This window comes from Peromyscus eremicus, chromosome 4 (assembly GCF_949786415.1).
Source record: "Peromyscus eremicus chromosome 4, PerEre_H2_v1, whole genome shotgun sequence".
In the NCBI taxonomy this organism is placed as follows: domain Eukaryota; kingdom Metazoa; phylum Chordata; class Mammalia; order Rodentia; family Cricetidae; genus Peromyscus; species Peromyscus eremicus.
Genome location: NC_081419.1, coordinates 131,370,009 through 131,388,384, shown reverse-complemented (window position 1 = coordinate 131,388,384; position 18,376 = coordinate 131,370,009). Strand labels below are relative to the sequence as shown.

Sequence of the window (18,376 nt, the reverse complement as noted above, 5' to 3'; positions counted from 1 at the left end):
ATGATGTCTGCCTTTTCCAGCAGATGGGTCCCTAAACCATAGCCTTCATCAACCACCTTTGCAGCATCTCAGAGACCCAGCACAGTGTCTGCACTGACTAGACGCTTGTGAGTGTCTGAACCACAAAGATAAGGCCCTGATTCTGCTAGCTAGATTCTGTTAGCACACTTCTTGTCTCCCCAGGCCACCACACCCCATCTGACTCATTGGAGCAGCCCAGCACTGATCCTGAAGGAATGCTCTCCTTCTGTTGGTTTGGCCTCTGGAGTTTATTAGGTACTTACTGATACCCGTCAACTGTAGATAGGGCTGAAGTGCAGGGAAATGGCTGCCTGCATGAAGTGAAATTCAATAAAACCGCATTTTAAGTGAAAAATCAGTATAAACACCAGGCTTCTTTGCCATGGAAACAGAGGTTGCTTAGAAACTGCCTAACGGCGAGTTCTAAATTTTTTAAAGTCAAGTTATCATTTAAGCTACACGGCCCTACAGGTTATTGAGAGATAATCACCTGCCTCGGGACATGTGGAGGCATGAGGCACAGCTGAGTGCCTCCTGTGCTCTGGGGACCAGGTCATCTCTTGATAACTGTGCTCCCCGGAGCCACCAATTTGGGCCTGGGGGAAGGAGAAAGGAGTTTTGTTCAGAAGTTAGATAGTGTACGTTCTCTTTGGGTTTGAAAAAGCTGAAACTGGCCATTTGGCATGTTCAACAGCCATCCCTGCCCTGTCTGGAGATAGACTGGGCACATGTTCCAGGCAGCTGCCCTGGTCACTCAAAGCAAAGGGCTTACCTTTGTCTTCTGGCTTGATTATGCAGAAAGGCTGGGCGAGAAGTGGCCCCAAGCAAAGTGCTCCGAGGAGAATCAAAGCCAGGCCTCTGGAGCCCCGGAACCCAGCCTGCCGGACCTCAGGCTCAGCCAGCAGGGCCAAGCCAACAGGGCCCCTGAAGAATTGGTCAGGGTTTAGGGTTCAGCAGACCACATGCCTCCTGCCCAGCAAATGTACAGCTGCTCCTGCCAGCCACCTGCCTTCATGGCGCGGGTTCACTCCCCACCTCAGGCATGCAGACAGTGAAATACACTGCATTCTGTTGTCCCTAAAATAACAGACAAAATTAGAGCCCTGTGGCTGAGAATTGGGCCTCACCAAGGCACTGTGGAGTTGCATGAGACAAAAGACAGATGTTTTGCCCTTTTCAGACTGAGCATTATCCATAGCAGGTGATGCTGCTGGAGGTGGTGGTCATAATCATTCCTCAGGCTCATGGTCCCCCACCCCACCCCCGTGTCTCTCTCCCTCTCTTTTTGTCTGCCTCTCTCTCTTTTTCTTCCTCCTTCTGTCTCCCCCCCCACACACCCTTCTCATCTCTCTCTGTATCTCTGTCTCTGTCTCTGGAACAGTGCTTTCATTAGGCACTCGGTACTTCCCTGCCCCTCTCCTCCTGTCTCTTCCCCTGAGAACAATGCTTGGGGAGGCTAGACTGCCTGACCATCCTTGGGAGGAGTGGAAGCAGGCTCTGGAGGCAGGATCTTTGCTTGCAGCGGCTGAGGCAGGAGGAGGAACTTGCTTGCTTGAGCATCTACCCTTTCAGGAGCAAAGCACTGACGTCTAAAATGATTTCTTAGAGCTTGGCTCTGCTTAATGAAAGCGAGTGAACTCTGCACATGCTTTCTTTGCTTCCCTGTTAGCATATTATTTGGAGATCCTGGAGGGTCAATGCAGCATCCTATTCAGCCTGCTAAAGGGGTCTCAGGAAATGAGTGTTGCTATGCTCCCAACCTGTGAGCAGAGCAGAGCTGTGGCTGAGCTGGGCCTCGGCACCTTCTGCTGACTGCTGCCCAAATAAAAATATTCCTTGAAGGAAGAGCAGCTGCAACTTGAGAAATTGTTCCAGTTCTTAAAGTAGAGGGGAAAAAATCAAATGAAATCATTTGCATTCTAACAGTCTTTGGCACCAAGGGAAACTGTCAACAGTGTCACGTGTAAACAGAAATGTGCTTCCCGGGTATTTTTTTTTTTTTTTTGTATGTTTTTTATCATTTCCCTCACCACTCTAATTATCAAAGATATTTTTGTTTTTAAACAAAAATTGTCTCCCACGCAGGCCCCATCTCTTTTCTGCAGTGAAGTGGAAACGGTGAATTAGAATAGTATAATCACTTCTTCAGCAACCACTGTGTAGGTTATAAACAAGATTATTCTAAGCTAACACACACACATGCACACACACTCACAGATGCACACACAAAAAAAAAAAAAAAAAAAAAAAAATTAAGAACTTATGGAGACGTGAGAAGTGGCTGTGGCTTGTTTTCCTCTGATCTTTCAGCATTTGCTCCAATATCTGGCTCAGGTTTTTATTATAAGACCATTAGGATTCTACACTCACACACATACGCACACACAGACAGTCTCCACCCCCAGGATATGTCTATCACACACAAGGAAGAAAGCAAAACTGGCTTCATAGGGTAAGGCCCAGCTCCCCCAAGGGCACAGGTTTTTCGGATTAATGAAATTAAAAACCAAAAATTAAGTTTTATTTAGCAATCCTTTTATTCCCACTTGACACTCAAAAGCATGCTAGAGGCCCCTAGAAATAATTAGCAAGAATGAGATAATTGTTCCTATCTATATAGTTGTTCCTCGGTACCCAGGAGGGATTGGCTCCAGGCCTCATAGGTACCAAGTCCCTTTATGAAATGACAGCATGTCTGCATAACGTGGGCACGTGGTGATCACCTTACCCGGTGTAACCCTGAATGCTGGTTACTCTGTGATGACAGGGAAAGCCTGTGTTATGTTCAGTACAAGTGGAATTTGGCTTCCAAGTGTTTTATTCCATCACTAGTCGAGTCTGGTTCGTCCACTAATCCTGGGGGCTGATGGTATTTTTAGCTGGTAAATGGGGGGGGGGTCACTTGGAGATGGGCAAGAACAACATAGAATGGCACATGTGTGAAAATTGTGACAAAACCCATTACTTTGTATGCTAACTTCAAAAATAAATTTAAAATATACTTGGGGGCTGGTGAGATAGACAGTAAAGGCACTTGCTATGGAGCCTGATGCCCTGAATCCCATCCCAGGACCCACATGGTAGAAATCGAGAACCTACTCGTGCATGTTGTCCCTTGCCTCCACACATGGCATGCACATGTCCAACACACACACACACTAAATAAATGTTTTGTTTTGTTTTTTAAAGAGTTTAAATGGAGTTAGTAAGGACTGATCTGTGTTTTAAACCTTGGCTAAAACCTGTAAAATGAGAAAACTGAAAAACAGGTGTGGTTGTACTAAAGGAATTGGTAAGTGGAGGCAGAAAATCAAGAGTTCAAGGCCAACCTTGGCTACATAGCAAATTTGAAACTAGCCTGGGTTACATGAGACCTTGTCTCAAAGAAAAAAAAAGGGGGGGGGAAGCATTGGAGAAACTGAGGCCAAACCATGTGTATAGTTTCCACGGCTCCATAGCTAGTGATAATTGATAACACATTTTGTTCACCCTGTTCCTGTTCTTCCTTGATGATGACCTTGTAACCTTCCCCAGACCCTTTCCAAAATGTTTTGTTTGTTTTTTTGTTTTTCAAGACAGGGTTTCTCTGTGTAGCTTTGCGCCTTTCCTGGAACTCACTCTGTAGCCCAGGCTGGCCTTGAACTCACAGAGATCCGCCTGCCTCTGCCTCCCGAGTGCTGGGATTAAAGGCATGAGCCGCCGCCGCCGCCACCACCAAGTTATATTTTTTAAGATTGATTTGTGTATACAGTGTTCTGCCTGCATGTATGCCTAGAGGCCAGAAAAGGGCACCAGATCTCATTATAGATGGTTGCAAGCCACCATGTGGTTGCTGGGAATTGAACTCAGGACCTCTGGAAGAGCAGGCAGTGCTCTTAACCTCTGAGCCACCTCCCCAGCCCTTTCCAAAATGTAAAGACTCCAGGAAGGGGTATCCCTCAAAGTCCTTCGTCAGTCGGGAGCCTGTTGGTCAGCAGGTATTCACTGACTGCTTACAGTGTGCTGAGCCGAGGGAACCCAGCAGCCACAGTCCATGCCACTGTGAGACGGCTAAGGGCAGAAAGAGTCCTGAGAGAGGGAGAGACGGGAGACCACTTGGACAGAGTGGGAAAGCAGTCTCTCCAGCAGGTGATGCAGTGGGTGGGCTGACGGGTCAGCACAGGGAGGGCATCACTTGCCCTGGGGTTGAACAGCCAGGTGTGGGAGGTTGACACGGGACTGTCTAGTCTGGTGGCCCCAGGCACATGACTGGTGGTTCAGAAATAGGAGTTGAACAGATAATAGCCAAAGTTGGGGTCAAGGGGAAGGATTTCATCCCTGGTAACACTGTGGCCTTGGCCTTTGAGCTCCAGGTTGTATTTGTACAGGACATTAGAGCTCTGGGCTAGCCTTCAATGAGCACTTACTTAGTCTGTTGGCTTTGTACTCAGACCTCCAAGAAGCCATGGCTCTGAGTGGCCAGAGTGGGTCCATCCAGGGGCGCAGGAGGACCTTGAAGAACAGTGGTTAAGGGGCTTGCCCAGGTCCCCAGGCACAGCTGGTGATGCAGGGCTAGGCCTGTCGTTCCTTCAGACTCCAGCTTTACACAGAAGAGCTTCTTTGTGTCAATATTGCTTCCCTTGGACTAATTACTATTTTACTCCATGTCAATGGATCAGAAGCTGTTCTCCGCTCTTTCTGTTAGGCTTTGGACCGTCCTAATGGTCCTGTCTTAGGATCTAAGTGGGTTCCCTCTGCTCTTTGAAGTGACTTGATACTGTGATCAATTCCTTCTCAGAGAGCCCAGTAAACAGCCTCTGGGATGAACAGTAGCCCGCCCTCCTTCCTGCTCCCCTCCATCTCCCCTACTGATGCCATCCTCTCTCCACAGTGTCTTCCTCCACCTGGCGAAAGTAGACCCCGACTCTACCTGGCTTCTCCTGCATGAGCTGTACTGCCCTGTGCAGCAGTTCACAGCCCCCCACCCCAGCCTTCACCCAGTGCAGCTGCGGGGGGCCACTGAGCAACAGAACCCCTATGCCACCAATGTGCTCCACCTGCTCCAGCAGCTACAGTGACCCTGCCGGACCCTGCCAGCCAGAAGCTGAGTTGAGGCACCCCTGATGGAGGTAGTTGCAGCAGCACAGAGGTGGTGAAGGTGGATTAGACAGCCGATCGATGTATAAATTGATCGATCACACAACTGCTTAGAAATTGGATTAAAGGAAAGTAGCTGACTGTTGTTTATATTTCACTCTTCGTGTTTCAGATGACATTGTCGGGCGGCCAGCACAAAGAGCTTAACTCCTTAGCCTACAGTCTGCACAGCCCATCTGCCTCACGGGTCCCTACACACACACACACACACACACACACTCACACTCACACTCACACACATTCACCCATACACATATATCCCTGTGCTCCAGTTCCAAGGGATCCAACACCCTCTTCTGACCTCCACAGGCACCAGACTTGCACATGGTGCATAGACACACATGTGAGCAAAACACTCATAAGATAAATAAATCTTTTTAAAAAATTTTAATGAGATACTGATTTATTCCTCACATTTCTTTATGGGTATATGGGACATGCCATATCAGTCATGTCGCTCACCAGAGGACAACTTGCAAGAGTCGCTTCTCCTTCCTGTGTGCTTCCCAGGGGTTAAACGCAGGTCAGCAGGCTTGGCAGGTGTACCTTTACCTGTTGAGCCGTCTCCCCAGCTCCCCCACCCCACTTTTTTAAGACAGAGTAACACTGTAGCCTTGGCTCTTCTGGAACTCACTAGGTAGCCCAGGCTGGCCTTGAACTCATGACAATTCTCCTTCCTTGAGTTCCTGAGTACTGGGATTACAGACATGAACCATCACACCCAGCTTGATTTCATATTTATTTGTTTGTTTGTTTGTTTGTTTGATGTGTGTGAGTGTTTTGCCTCATGTATGAATGTATATAACCATGTGTGTGCTGGGTGCTGAAGGATGTCAGAAGAAAGTGTCGGATCCCCTAGAACCAGAGTTACGGATAGTTTGAGCCACCATGTGGGTACTGCAAACCAAACCTGGGTCCTCTGGAATAGTAGCCAAGTGCTCTTCCCTGCTGAGCCATCTCTCCAGCCCTGTCATCTTGATTTCCTAATTTTTACTGTTGGTACCGGCATACTAGCCCTTGTAAAGACTGAGACAGGTGTGGCTGAGCCATGAAGTGTGTCCAAGGCCGTGGGTTTGATCCTAGCACCACACTCAGCCCTGCCCACTTGTCTAGTTCACTGACCTGGGGCTTATTCTCAAGCAGATCCTAGATGTCTTATACAAGCTTTTCAATGTGTAAGTGTAATGCCTGTGTGGCTGCATCTAAAAAGCCCAGCAGGGACCCTGTGATGTTAGCCGTTCCGTGTCTTCATTTTCCCATCACATTTGAATCACAGTGTATACATTGGGGTACTCTGATACTTCTAATTTACAGCTGCCCCCTGTACCTCTCTTTCCTTGGAAGGTTTGCTGGAAGGATATATAGACTGTCTATTCCTGGCCTCCTAGTCCTGCTAAATGGATTTACTGATTGCATCCATACATCAAGTTCTTCTGGAATTTCCGTAAACTGGGAAACAGCAAGAGTCCTGGGTCAGGTGTGGCATTTTTTTTTTCCTTCCAGATTCCTGGCTTAGCATTATCCCCTATAGGTGCCTCAGTCAGGAGCTACAACTTCCCTTGTATCGGCAGCCATCCGTGTGCCCACCTGTTACCACTCACTCATTAAGGTTGCCAAATATGGCTTTGCTAAGTCTCCCATGCAGATTTGCCTTTGCCTGGGGTATCTGTGAGCCAGGAATCTTCCCTTTCTCAGGTATGTGTAGCTGCAGCTACCATTTATTAGAAAAGGCAGGAAAAAAAATACTTGATTTTCTTCCTAGCTGAGGAATTTAGCACAGTACACATTTGAGTGTGCGGTCAGAGGATGGACTGACAAATACCCTTCCGGGCACCAGCCAACTAACTTGCGGAATGATGTGGATGATCCCCAAGCTCCAGCACTTCACTGGCATGAGGGGGACACTGGATTGAGGGACTGCAGCTAGTTCCACTGGTCACTGTCTGCTTTGCAAGGGCAGTGGAATGTCCAGCTCCCTCAGGTCTTGATGGCCACCACTCTTCAGGTGGGTCCCCGTGGGCTTCCTCTCTGGCCTCAGTGCTCCAGCGCAAGGGTGGAGGGGTCAGGCCAGAGGAAGGCTCTGAGTCTTCTGGTCTGGCCTCTCCAGGCATCTGATGAAATGAAGACTGGCCCTCCAGAGGTAAGCCCCTGCTCGTCCCCTGCCACCCTGGGGGGCACTGCATCATCTCACATGTCATTTAACTGACGTTACAGAACTCTGTACAACTCCTGAGATTTCACCTGGGACCCAGAGCTAAGAGTCCGTGGCAGGACATGGTATCATTTGTCTCTCTTCTAGTCGAGAAGTTCTGGGATGGCTTTGTCCCCAGCTCTACCAGGACAAAGTGATTGGCTGATTCAGTCTCTAGCCTCTGACAGATGAGGAAACAGGTTGGCAAGGTGGCATGCCTTACAGAGCATTACATAGCTGTTAATGTTGGGAGGAGAGGTGACAGGGAACACAGGAGGGATTGCACTGTGCTCCAAACACGCTCCTGCCCCACAAAGAGTTAAAATAGGCCGAGCTGCTTTCTGATTCCAGTGGGCAGATTGTTACACTTGATTAAAAACAAAAACCTAATTAGTGTGCCGCTGTTAGTATATTCAGGCAACTTTAATTTTGAACCTGCCCAGCTGACTCAGGGTAGTCCTTGTTAGCATGGGTGTCCAACAGTGGTCCTTCCCCTCTTCCAGCTTGCCGAGGTGGGAAGAGCTCCTTTCCTTCATCGTGTATCAGCACCGGGACACTGTGCACAGACAGAGTGGTGCCAGGCTTCAGGCAGGGGAGGGGGGCAGGATCAGGAGTGCCAGGTCATCCTCAGCTACACTGAGGTTTTAGGCACATAAGACCCTATCTAAAATAAAATAAAATAAATAACAGGAAAAGGAGTAATGAGGTGGCCCAGCTGGTAAAGGTGCTCACCACACAAGCCTGACAACTTAAGTTCAACCCCAGATCCTGTGTAAAGATGAAAGGAGAGAACAGACCACAGAGTTGTCCTCTGACACCTCCCCATGCACACACAACAACACACAACAATAAACTGAAGGATGAGAATGAGAGATTGGGTAGACAGTTCAGCTAATAAGACACTTGCCTTCGGAGTGTAAGGACCTGAGTTCAATCCCCAGAACCCACAGAGAAGCCAGGTGTGATGGCACTGTGGAGTTGGAGACGGGCCAGCGAGCCTGGCCTGCTTGGGAAGTTCCACCAGGCCTGTCTCAGAAACAGCAAGGCTGAAGTGGAGGCTCACCACGGAAGGGCATGTGTTTCTCTTGCAGAAGACGCGTGTGGCAGCTTACCACCACCGGTAACTAGTTCCAGACCCCCGATGTCCTTTGACCCCCACGGGGGTCACATAGTGCACATACATACATGCAGGCAAAACACTTAACACACAAAAATATTTAATTTTAATTTTTTAAAAAGGTGGATGGCTCCTGAGGAAAAACACCAGAGATTGACTTCTGGCCTCCACATTGCACCTGCACACATGAACATGCATGAAGAAAAATGAGTAGGTGAAGACGAAAAGAATTTGAGTAGAAGGTTCTGGAAAGGGCAGGGAAATACAGATCTGGATGTAGGGCATCCGGTGAAGGTGGCTGGAGGTGCCACGTTGTGGAAAGAATGTGGATGCTTAGGCTCATCGGAGCCGGGGTGGATTCCTGCCTCTGCCTCTGAGTGACTGCATGACCTTGGACTAGTCATTGTTACTTTTGAGTTTCATTTCCCATCACTCCTGCAGTTGCTGCCTTGGCCTCTTCCAGCACCCGTGTGGGGAGGAATCGGCTCTGTAAACTCTAGTGTCAATGACAGTGACTCAGCCTCCACCAGTGTCCAACTGCTGTCCAACTTGCTGCCCGTGGCTTCTTATGCAGTTCTGGCTGAGAAAGTCGCTGGTTAGCCCTCAGCATGCCCCACGTTTGAACTGAAGGGAACTGCAGGTTGGAGCTAGACAAAAGACTGACTCAAGAGTGCCAATACCAGGACTTCAGCCGGATCTGCAGGAAGACACGCAATACCCTAGGTGCACTGAACTGGGAAAGCTCCTGCCTGGGAAGGCTGCTGGCGGCTGTTTTTGATTCTGGAAAGGTCCCAGCCAGGGCCTGGGAAATGTGGGGACTTCTCAGAAGGGGGATGTCTATGCTTGCAGGCCTAGGCACCCCCGCCAGTGTCTGTACCCATGCTACTTGTTATTGGAGCATGAACACCAAAAGGCCAGAATAGGCCACATTCCTTCTCCAGCCTTGGACTCGTGTTTCCCTGTAACCTCTGTCCAGTCAGAGATGGCCACCCGCAGCTTTGTCAAGGTTCACATTCTTGGAGATTCACCTCCTTCAGCCAGAACCAGATGCAGTCCAGGGTTCCTGCTCCTCAGTTTAGTTGGCTGTCCTACTCCAAACCAGCCATCAGCCATCTACAGTAGGTGGCAGGGATCCACCTAGGTAAAGGCAATGAGGCCCTTGGGCCTATAAGGCCAGAAGACTCTTCACCTTTGACTTTTTTGGGGGCGGTGGGTAGTTGAGACAAGGTTTCTCTGTGTAACAGGCCTGGCTGTCATGGAACTCACTCTGTAGCCCAGGCTGGCCTCAAACTCACAGAAATCCACCTGCCTCTGCCTCCCAAGAGTTGGGATTAAAGGCATGCACTACCACCACCACCCAGCTCACCTTTGATTTTTTTTAATACCCTTTTAAAATGTTAATTGTGTGTGTGTGTGTGTGTGTGTGTGTAAGTGTGGGTGCATATATGTGTGGGAGGAAAGCACGTGTGTGCAGGTGTACATGTACATGCACATGTGTATGGTTGTGTGGAGGACAGAGGTCAACTGTGGGCGGCGTCCTTCCTTAGGAGCCACCCTTTTGTTTTCAAGCAGGGTCTCTTCACCTGGCCTGGAGAGGACCTCACCTAGCAAGCATGGCCAGCTGGACAGTGAGCCCCAGGGATCTACCTCCCCAGCTCCATGATAGGAAGTGTGCACCAGGGATCTACCTCCCCGGCTCCGGGATAGGAAGTGTGCACCAGGGATCTACCTCCCCGGCTCCGGGATAGGAAGTGAGCCCCAGGGATCTACCTCCCCGCCTCCGGATAGGAAGTGTGCCCCAGCACGCCTGGCTTTCCCATCAGTGTTGGGGATTGAACTCGGGTCCTTGTGCTTACAAGGCGAGCACTTTACCCTGTTGTTCTAGCCCCTATAATTCTTTTAGAAAATAGGAAAATCATTTTGGCTCAAAGGTTTAGTAAAAATAGAGATGGGTTGTCTTTTTCTTTCTCCCCCCAACCATATTTGACAGTCCCTGATCTACATCTTCATGGACAGGCCTGGAGGCACAAGTCCAGGTCAGCTCACCCTACCATGTGGAGAAGGAATTGGGGTGCAGTGCAGTTTCCCTCTAAAGGAAGAGCTGTGTTTAGCTGCCTGCAGATACCGAGGTGGGGAGGAGGGACATGACAGCCATTTATCACCCTGAGTTTGCAGCCTGTCAGTAACATATTGCTGGGAGGGGGCGGTAAGGGGGTTGGGGAAACGCTGAGGCCACACCTACAGAGAGCTTTGAATGCCAAGCCTCAGGTCCCAGCCTTGAGGGATCAACCCGGTCGTCTTGGAAGGTTCTTGAACAGGATGTGTTGAGGGCATTTTAGGAATATTCATCTGGCAGCATAGGAAGAAATGAGAAGAAAGAGAGAGGCCGGCAATGAAACTGTGTTTCTAAAAGTCCCAGGACGTGTACCTCTTCCATCAGCCCAGAACTGTTGGACATGCGGTGGTTCACGAGCGACTTGAGGCACATAAATATGTGCTTTAAAGTTTAAAGTACGGAGTGAGATGAATGGGGCCTCTGATGAGGCCTCCTCGGGCTCCATCCCGAGCAGTGAGAGGAGCCCTGGAAATGATTTCCCTCAGCTCCAGCTGTGCGGAACAATGCGGGAGCCGCTCTCTCTTTGTGTGGCTCACCCCAGTCCTCCTCGGCCGCTTGATTGGAAGCCCAGAGCCTGGATTGCCTTTCCTCCAGAGTGAGGAACAGAGGCCAAATTTCAGAAAATAATTCTGAGTGATGGGGGACTCTGGCGAAGCGCTGATTGCTTTACAAATGGCATTCTCCCCACACCGGCACCCCCACCCCACCACAGCTGACTTTGGGAGGCGGCGGCTTTTCAAATCATGCCTGAAAAGCGGCCTGATTTCCCACAGGAATCATCTCCGACATTAGGAGCTCGGCTACCTTTTCCTACAGTTTTACCCTGAGCTAGAGCCGGTCTGCAAAGCGGGAAGAGGAAGCAAGCCTCCTCACTTCAAAATCTTCAGCACCTACCGTTTGTGGAAGTGTTCCTCACAGCAGCCGTGGCCTGGTACCCAGGGCTGCCTGTTCTTGCCGCAGGAAAGGGTTAAAGGCACTGATGAATGGGCTGCCTGCACCACCCCCGTCTGGTTCCAGTCCTTAGGTAATTTGCCATTCTTCCTGCACAACAGCTCGAGGTCTCAACCTCCTCTCTCAATCAGTGCCCCCACGTCCTCAGCTTCCTCCCACACAGGGTTCAGAAGTGAGGAAAGCACCTTTCAGAATCTAAGGCAGTTTCCAAGGGAAAAGATGGGAGGTGGGGGGCAAGAAGAGGGAAGGGAGTGGAGAGAAAAGCCAGAAGTTTCGTCTGGAGATATAAAATCTGTCACATCCCCCAAGGTGCAGGTGTGCAGCAGAGAGAAACCTCAGAGCACCCCACGGGACTCATCTTCTCCCATGGGGACCCCACCTAGTGTTCTTATTCTCCCCCCAGATGCTGTCCCCCTTCTCTGGAGGACACCAGAGACACCAGAGGTAGGAACCAAACTGGTACCATCCATAAGTGACCTTGGGTGTTCCTCCCGTCTTCATGAGCCTCAGTTGTCACATCTGCTTCATGAAGAAGGGCTTGGACCAGTCTCCAGGCATAATCCCACCTCCTAAAACATCTGTGATTTGAGATCGTGTTGACAATATGGAAGATGGGTATGTAATTGGTACAAGCTCCTTCAAGGTTGCCTGGACAGTACACCGGTCCATGAAAATGTGTGTGCATAGGCCATTCACTGGTTGTGTTACTTTTAGAGATTCTACAAGGCTCATTGACTAGCTAGAACCTACATGGTTGTGGAGAGTTGGAATGTTGCTGGTCTGGAGCCAAGTTATCTTGGGCTATTTTTAGCTCCTTCATAGCTGTTCTTTGCCTACCTCTGTCTCTGAGTTGACACCCTTGTGACTAACAGACCCCCAGCTTCCTCCAGCCCAAGGGCTAAGTGCATCATCAGAGACTATGTGAGGCCCACACCAAAGGTTTCCCTGCTTGGCTATAACCTGCCTGTGCAGCGCTGAAGTACTCAGGAAAGAGACCACACTGGAAGATGGTGTTTGGGGCGACGTAAATCTGTGTTCCCCAGCCGCGGGCACTCATATTTGGCTCAAGAATCAACTATCGTTTATCTCCTCCTTTGAGGTTAGAGTTGTGTCTGTGTGTTGACTTTCCTTGTTTACAAAAGCAATCATGTATCAGATGTCCTGTATGTTGAAGCAAAAGACAAAAAGTGACAGAGTCATGGGATCACATAGTCTGGAGCAGATGAGACACTCCATATCCCTGCCCAACAGGAGTCTCCAGAGCATCTACGCCAATGTGCTGTGGGTTATTTCCTAAAAACGAATATTAAAGAGGAAGAGGGAGGGCTGAGCAGTGCAGAGCACTTACTGCTCCTTAGAGGACCTGGGTGCAGCGCCCAGGAACCACATGGAAGCTCACACTGTGAGTAACTCCACTTAAAAGGATCCGATGCTCTCTTCTGGCCTCCGTGGCACTGTACACATGTGTTACAAATACACACAGGACAGTGCACACCTTTAGGACAATGCTGGGCCACGTGTTTAAAAACAAAACCTGTAGAAGTTTTTTTAGACTTGTTTTCAGTTATGTGTGTGTGTGTGCACATGAGTGTTGGTACATGCACACACACACACATTGGACCGTCTGGACTAGAGGTATAGGCAGTTGTGAGCCACACAATGTGGTGGATGCTGGGACTTGAGCCCTGATTTTCTAAAAGAGCCATACATGCTCTTAACTGCTGAGCCATCCCTCCAGCCCCCTAAAACCTGTCAAGTTGTAAGCATATGTGCACTTTGATTTAGCAATCCTGTTCTTCAGAATCCTTTTATACATTTTTTTAGATTGATTTTATGCGTTTAAGTGTTTTTCCTGCATGTACGTATGTATGGGCATTGTGTGCATGCCTGGTGCTCACAGAGCTCAGGAGAAGGCTTTGGGCCCCCTGGGACTGGAGGTATGGACAGTTATGAGCTGCCACGTGGGTGCTGGGAATCAAACCTAGGTCCTCCACAGGAGCAATAACTGCTCTTAACTATTGAGCCATCTCTCCATCCCTTAGAACTTTCCTACCCCATGTTCAGGATGACGAGTGGCATGTTTACTGGTACATGTTTACATTAATAAAGATTCACAGTAACCTAAAACTCTAGCCAGAGTCACTGGCTAATGAGTGCCTGGTGAATGTGTGTGGTGTGACGCACAGCCTTCCAGAACGAGATTGTTCATGTATAGCTCCAAGATGTAGTATTGAAGAGCAGGGCTCTTAGTAGGGGAGATTCTGGCTTAAGGAGGCTCTCTTTAAAGGATGCCCAAGTGGCAGTCTATAGGAAGGGGAACAGGATGGCTGATGTCTTCAGAAAATGCTCTTTACACTATTTCGGTTTTTTTTTTTTTTAATGTGCATGTGTAACCCACAAAAACAGTTATCATTAAAATAGAAGGCTCAGGGGCTGGAGAGCTTGCTGCTCGTCCAGAGGACCGGAGTTCAGCTCCCAGCACCCACTTTGGGTGGTTCACAATCATATGTAATCCCACCTCCAGGGGATTCAGTATCTTCTTCTGGCCTCTCCGAGCAACTGCATACATGTGATGTATCCGCACACACGCATACATAAAGATAAAATACTTTTTAACTGGAGGCCTGTGGGTTTATAGTTCTATAGTTAGCTCACGCTGACATGGGGGTGTGATGGTGGGGTTCCCCATCAATGTGGACCCCTCTCCGCAGGCAGGGAGATTATCTCAGCACACCTAGCGCTCTGTGCACTCTACAGGCAGACCAGGCCCTTAGTCTTCCTGACTGCCCAGGCTGAATTAATTCAGGGCTCTTGGCTGCTGTTCTTGGGACACCGTCTGTCGCCCTCACCCTCTGCCCTCTGTATGCTGATCTTTCCCAGAAGCTCTGTCCATCTTCCAGCCTTTCCTCTCTGAGGGGTTGAGTTATAGTTGGGCCCACCTCTTCAGCACCATGAACAGAAACACAAACAGCTCCATACCACAGTTAACATAAGTGAACAAAAATGAGCTCAAAGGCACGGAGAGCCGCCCACTGGTTTTGAACCCAAAGCTGCTAGTGTCACATGATCAGATACATCCGGGCCCGTGTGACAGGACCCTTACCCTGCTGATTGGTAACATCAATAAGCATTGTTTTAAGGTCCAGAAGACAAAGATTCAAAATGCTGCCTCCCAGGAACTAGGCCCAGAGGAGAACTAATCAGACAAGCTAGTGTGGGAAGACACAGGAAGTCAGCAGCAAGCAGTGGGGAGCATCTCCCAGGAAGGCTCTGGAGAAGGCACCAAGAAGACTTGTGCCGGGATGCCTAAGTGGAAGCAAGGGCAGGGGCTGAAGGGGACTGGAGGTCTGGAGAGACCATCCAGACGAGAAGCAAGGGAAGCCTCAGGCAGAGGGGCAGCAAAGCCTTCAACAGTCAGTAGATGACTCCAGCTGTGAGATGGGCGGGAGAGCAGCAGGCAGTGAAAGTGTAGACAAGATAAGACCTGAAAGAGGCTGCCAGCTACTGCCCCCTCTTAAAACAATCTCATATTTTATTCTTTAACAGTTTCATACATGTAAACACTGTGTCTTAATCATATCCGCCCCCAGCTCTCCTTTACCTTTGTGTTCCCCTCAGATATCCTTCTGACCATGTCCCCTTTCCACTTCCGTGAGTGTGTGCGTGTGTGTGTGTGTGTGTGTGTGTGTGTGTGTGTGTGTGTGTGTGTGGTATAGATGCCCCATTTAGGGCTGAGCTTTCGACGACAGTCACTTATCGCCAGCACTCTGGCCAGTTAAGAGTCTCCAGCAGTGTAACCTTGACAAATCAGCTTTCTCCTCGATCCTCAGTGACTTGATTTTTTTTTTTTTTTTTTGATGTTTTAGGACAGAGTCTTTCTCTATAGTCAAACTCACTGTGTAGAACAAACTGGCCTTGAACTCACAAAGATCGGCTTGCCCCTGCCTCAAATGCTGGGATTAAAGGACCGGACCTCAATGACTTGGTTTAATGTATGCCAAGTCTGAGGCCAGCAGCGTTCTGCAATAGCCTAAGGTCCCCGGGAGCAGGAGAGTATGTGACCCAGGAAGGGTGTCCCCTCACCTGATGGTGCTCAGCTTGCAGGAGGCAAGCAAGAGACAGACAGCTTCCTGGACATGGCTCAGTATGGGGAGGCATGAGGCAATGGAGAATGGCTGGGAAACTGGGCAGGCAGGAAGACTCAGTGGGCAAAGGCACTTGCCACCAAAACTGACAACCTGAGTTCAGTTGCCAGGAACCACATGGTGGAAGGAGAGGACCACCTCCCTGAAAGTATCATCTAACCTCCCCATGTGTGTAACCAGGCCTGCAAACACATGGGGCGCCGGCGGGAAGAAGGGGGAGAGAGTAAATATGAACAGATTAATAATTTATTTTTAAAAGACGAACAATTGGGCCGGGTGGTGGTGGCAGCACAAGCCTTTAATCCCAGCACTTAGGCGGAAGAGCCAGGCATATCTCTGTGAGTTCGAGGCCAGCCTGGTCTACAAATTGAGTTCCAGGACAACCAGGGCTACACAGAGAAACCCTGTCTCAAAAATAAATAAATAAATAAATAAATAAATAAACAAACAAACAAATAAATAAATAAATAAAATTTTAAATGAACAATTAAGGCAACACAGGAAAAGGCTCCTTACCCCTTGAAGTCCCTCAGCAGCTATGAGTCAAGAGTCCCCACACAATTAACAACTTTTGCTGTGGAGGCTGCAGATATGGAGACAGTCTTCTGTGGAGAGAAGTTTCTCTGTGTCCTGCCCAGCCCTGCGGTTGTGATGAATCTCTCCCACCGCGGTCCTGCAGCTGCTTATAAAATAATTACACAGAGGCTTATATTAATTACAAACTGTATGACCTATGGCTTCAGCTTCTTGCTGGCTAGCTCTTTCATCTTAAATTAACCCATTCCCATTCATCTATATGGTGCCACGTGGCGGTGGCGTTACCGGTGGCAGGCTGATGTCGCTCCTGACTCCACCCTTCTCTCTATATCTCTGCTTGGATTTCCCACCTGGCTGAAAGCTTTCTTGCCATAGGACAAAACAGCTTTATTTATTATCCAATGGAAGTCACACATATTCACAGAGTACAGAAAGATATCCCACAGCAGTATTCTTTTCAAATGTTAAGACAAATGTTAAGATAGAAGTGAACCTCAAGCTTGGTGGTACACACCTTTATTTTATTTTATTTTTTTATTTTTTTGGTTTTTCGAGACAGGGTTTCTCTGTGTAGCTTTGCGCCTTTCCTGGAACTCACTTGGTAGCCCAGGCTGGCCTTGAACTCACGGAGATCCGCCTGGCTCTGCCTCCCGAGTGCTGGGATTAAAGGCGTGCGCCACCCCCCACCACACACACACACACACACACACACACACACACACACACACACACACCACCGCCCGGCTGGTACACACCTTTAATCCCAGCAGGTGGATCATTATGAATTTGAAGCCAGCTTGGTCCGGAACAGCCAGGGCTACATAATGAAACCTTGTCCCCACCCCCACCGCCCAAAAAAGCACACTTAGGGCCCGAGAATATACAACCAAGCATGGCCTCTCTTTCTGGCAATCCTGGCCTCACAGTGTCCTCTGATGAGATAGGATTCTGGGCTCCTTTTGCAGAGTAGAAGGAGCAGCATCCTGGTATCCCTCTGTGGGAGAACCCTGAGGAATACAGAGGTCAGCCTAGGTGTTTCCTGCAGGTAGTAGCTGCTTTGCTGAATCCTGGGAGTCTATGCAAGAGGGGTACAGCCTTGAGATTATGCTCCAGTGCGGGAGGCCAGACTTCCTCAGAAACATTTTCACTTACTAATGGGTTTAATGAGTGCAGAACTTCCTATTTTAAACAAACAAGTCATTAGCATTGACTATAGACTTGGAAATGGATCCTAATGAATTGCTAATTAGCCTCCTCCTCTTCCCAGGCTCTTTAGCTGGTAGAGTCTGTCTCTGGCCATTGGAGGCTTTTTTCAGCTAGACCAGGATTTGCTCATGCACATATTTACTCATTCACCCAGTCAGTGTACATTTCTTGAACACCTACTATGTGTTACTGAACATGACAACCGAGCTTTCTTCCTCACAGCTTGATGGAGAAGACAGCACTAATCAACTAGCCTCAGAGAGATGACCCACTGTGGGACAGGGCTGCGGCAGTGTACATTAGGAGGACTTGATCTTGTCCTGGGCTGATATGGGGACTTCGTGGAATAGTCCTTTACACTGTGTGAATATATGTCACTGTGATTGGTTTAATAAAGAAGCTGATTGGTCTATAGCTAGGCAGGATAAGGTTAGACAGGAGAACCAGCCTAAAAGAATGCTGGGAAGAAGAAGGGCAGAGTCCTAGGAGACGCCATGAGACCCAGAGTGAGCAGGATGGGAAGTACGTACATGAGGTAAACAAGCCTTGGGGCAGTACACAGATTAATAGAAATGGGTTAGTTTAAATTGTAAGAGCTAGCTACAAATGAGCCTATGCTATCGGCCAAACATTTATAATTAATAATAATAAGTGTTAGTGTGGTTATTTTGGGAGTGGCTGGTTGGTGGTCTAGATGGAAAATTCTGTCTATAGGACTTCCCTCAGAGGAGCCTATAGGGGAAGGTACAGGAAATAACTGAGCCAGTATCTAAAGAATGTGTAGATGCACTAGATGCCAGGAGGGGTGTTAATCCTGATGATGGGGGCAGAGAGACCTCAGACCCAAATCATTATGGCCAAATTAATTGAAGCAAGCAGTTAATTAAAGCAAGCTTTTTTTATTCATGTACACAGGCTGCCTCTCCCTAAGGCGGGGTTTGAGAGGTCAGCACTGG

General features: G+C 48.8%; 1 protein-coding gene across 1 annotated transcript in view; it reads left to right on the top strand.

Moving 5' to 3' along the window:
• The window catches only part of Tti1 (TELO2 interacting protein 1), a 51,895-nt gene extending 46,643 nt beyond the window's left edge, over positions 1-5,252 (top strand). Inside the window, exon 8 of the mRNA XM_059261817.1 lies at positions 4,892-5,252. Within this exon, the coding sequence (XP_059117800.1) occupies positions 4,892-5,078 (187 nt within the window). The 3' untranslated portion in view covers positions 5,079-5,252. The remainder of the gene's footprint in view (positions 1-4,891) is intronic.
• The last annotated feature ends 13,124 nt before the right edge of the window (positions 5,253-18,376 follow it).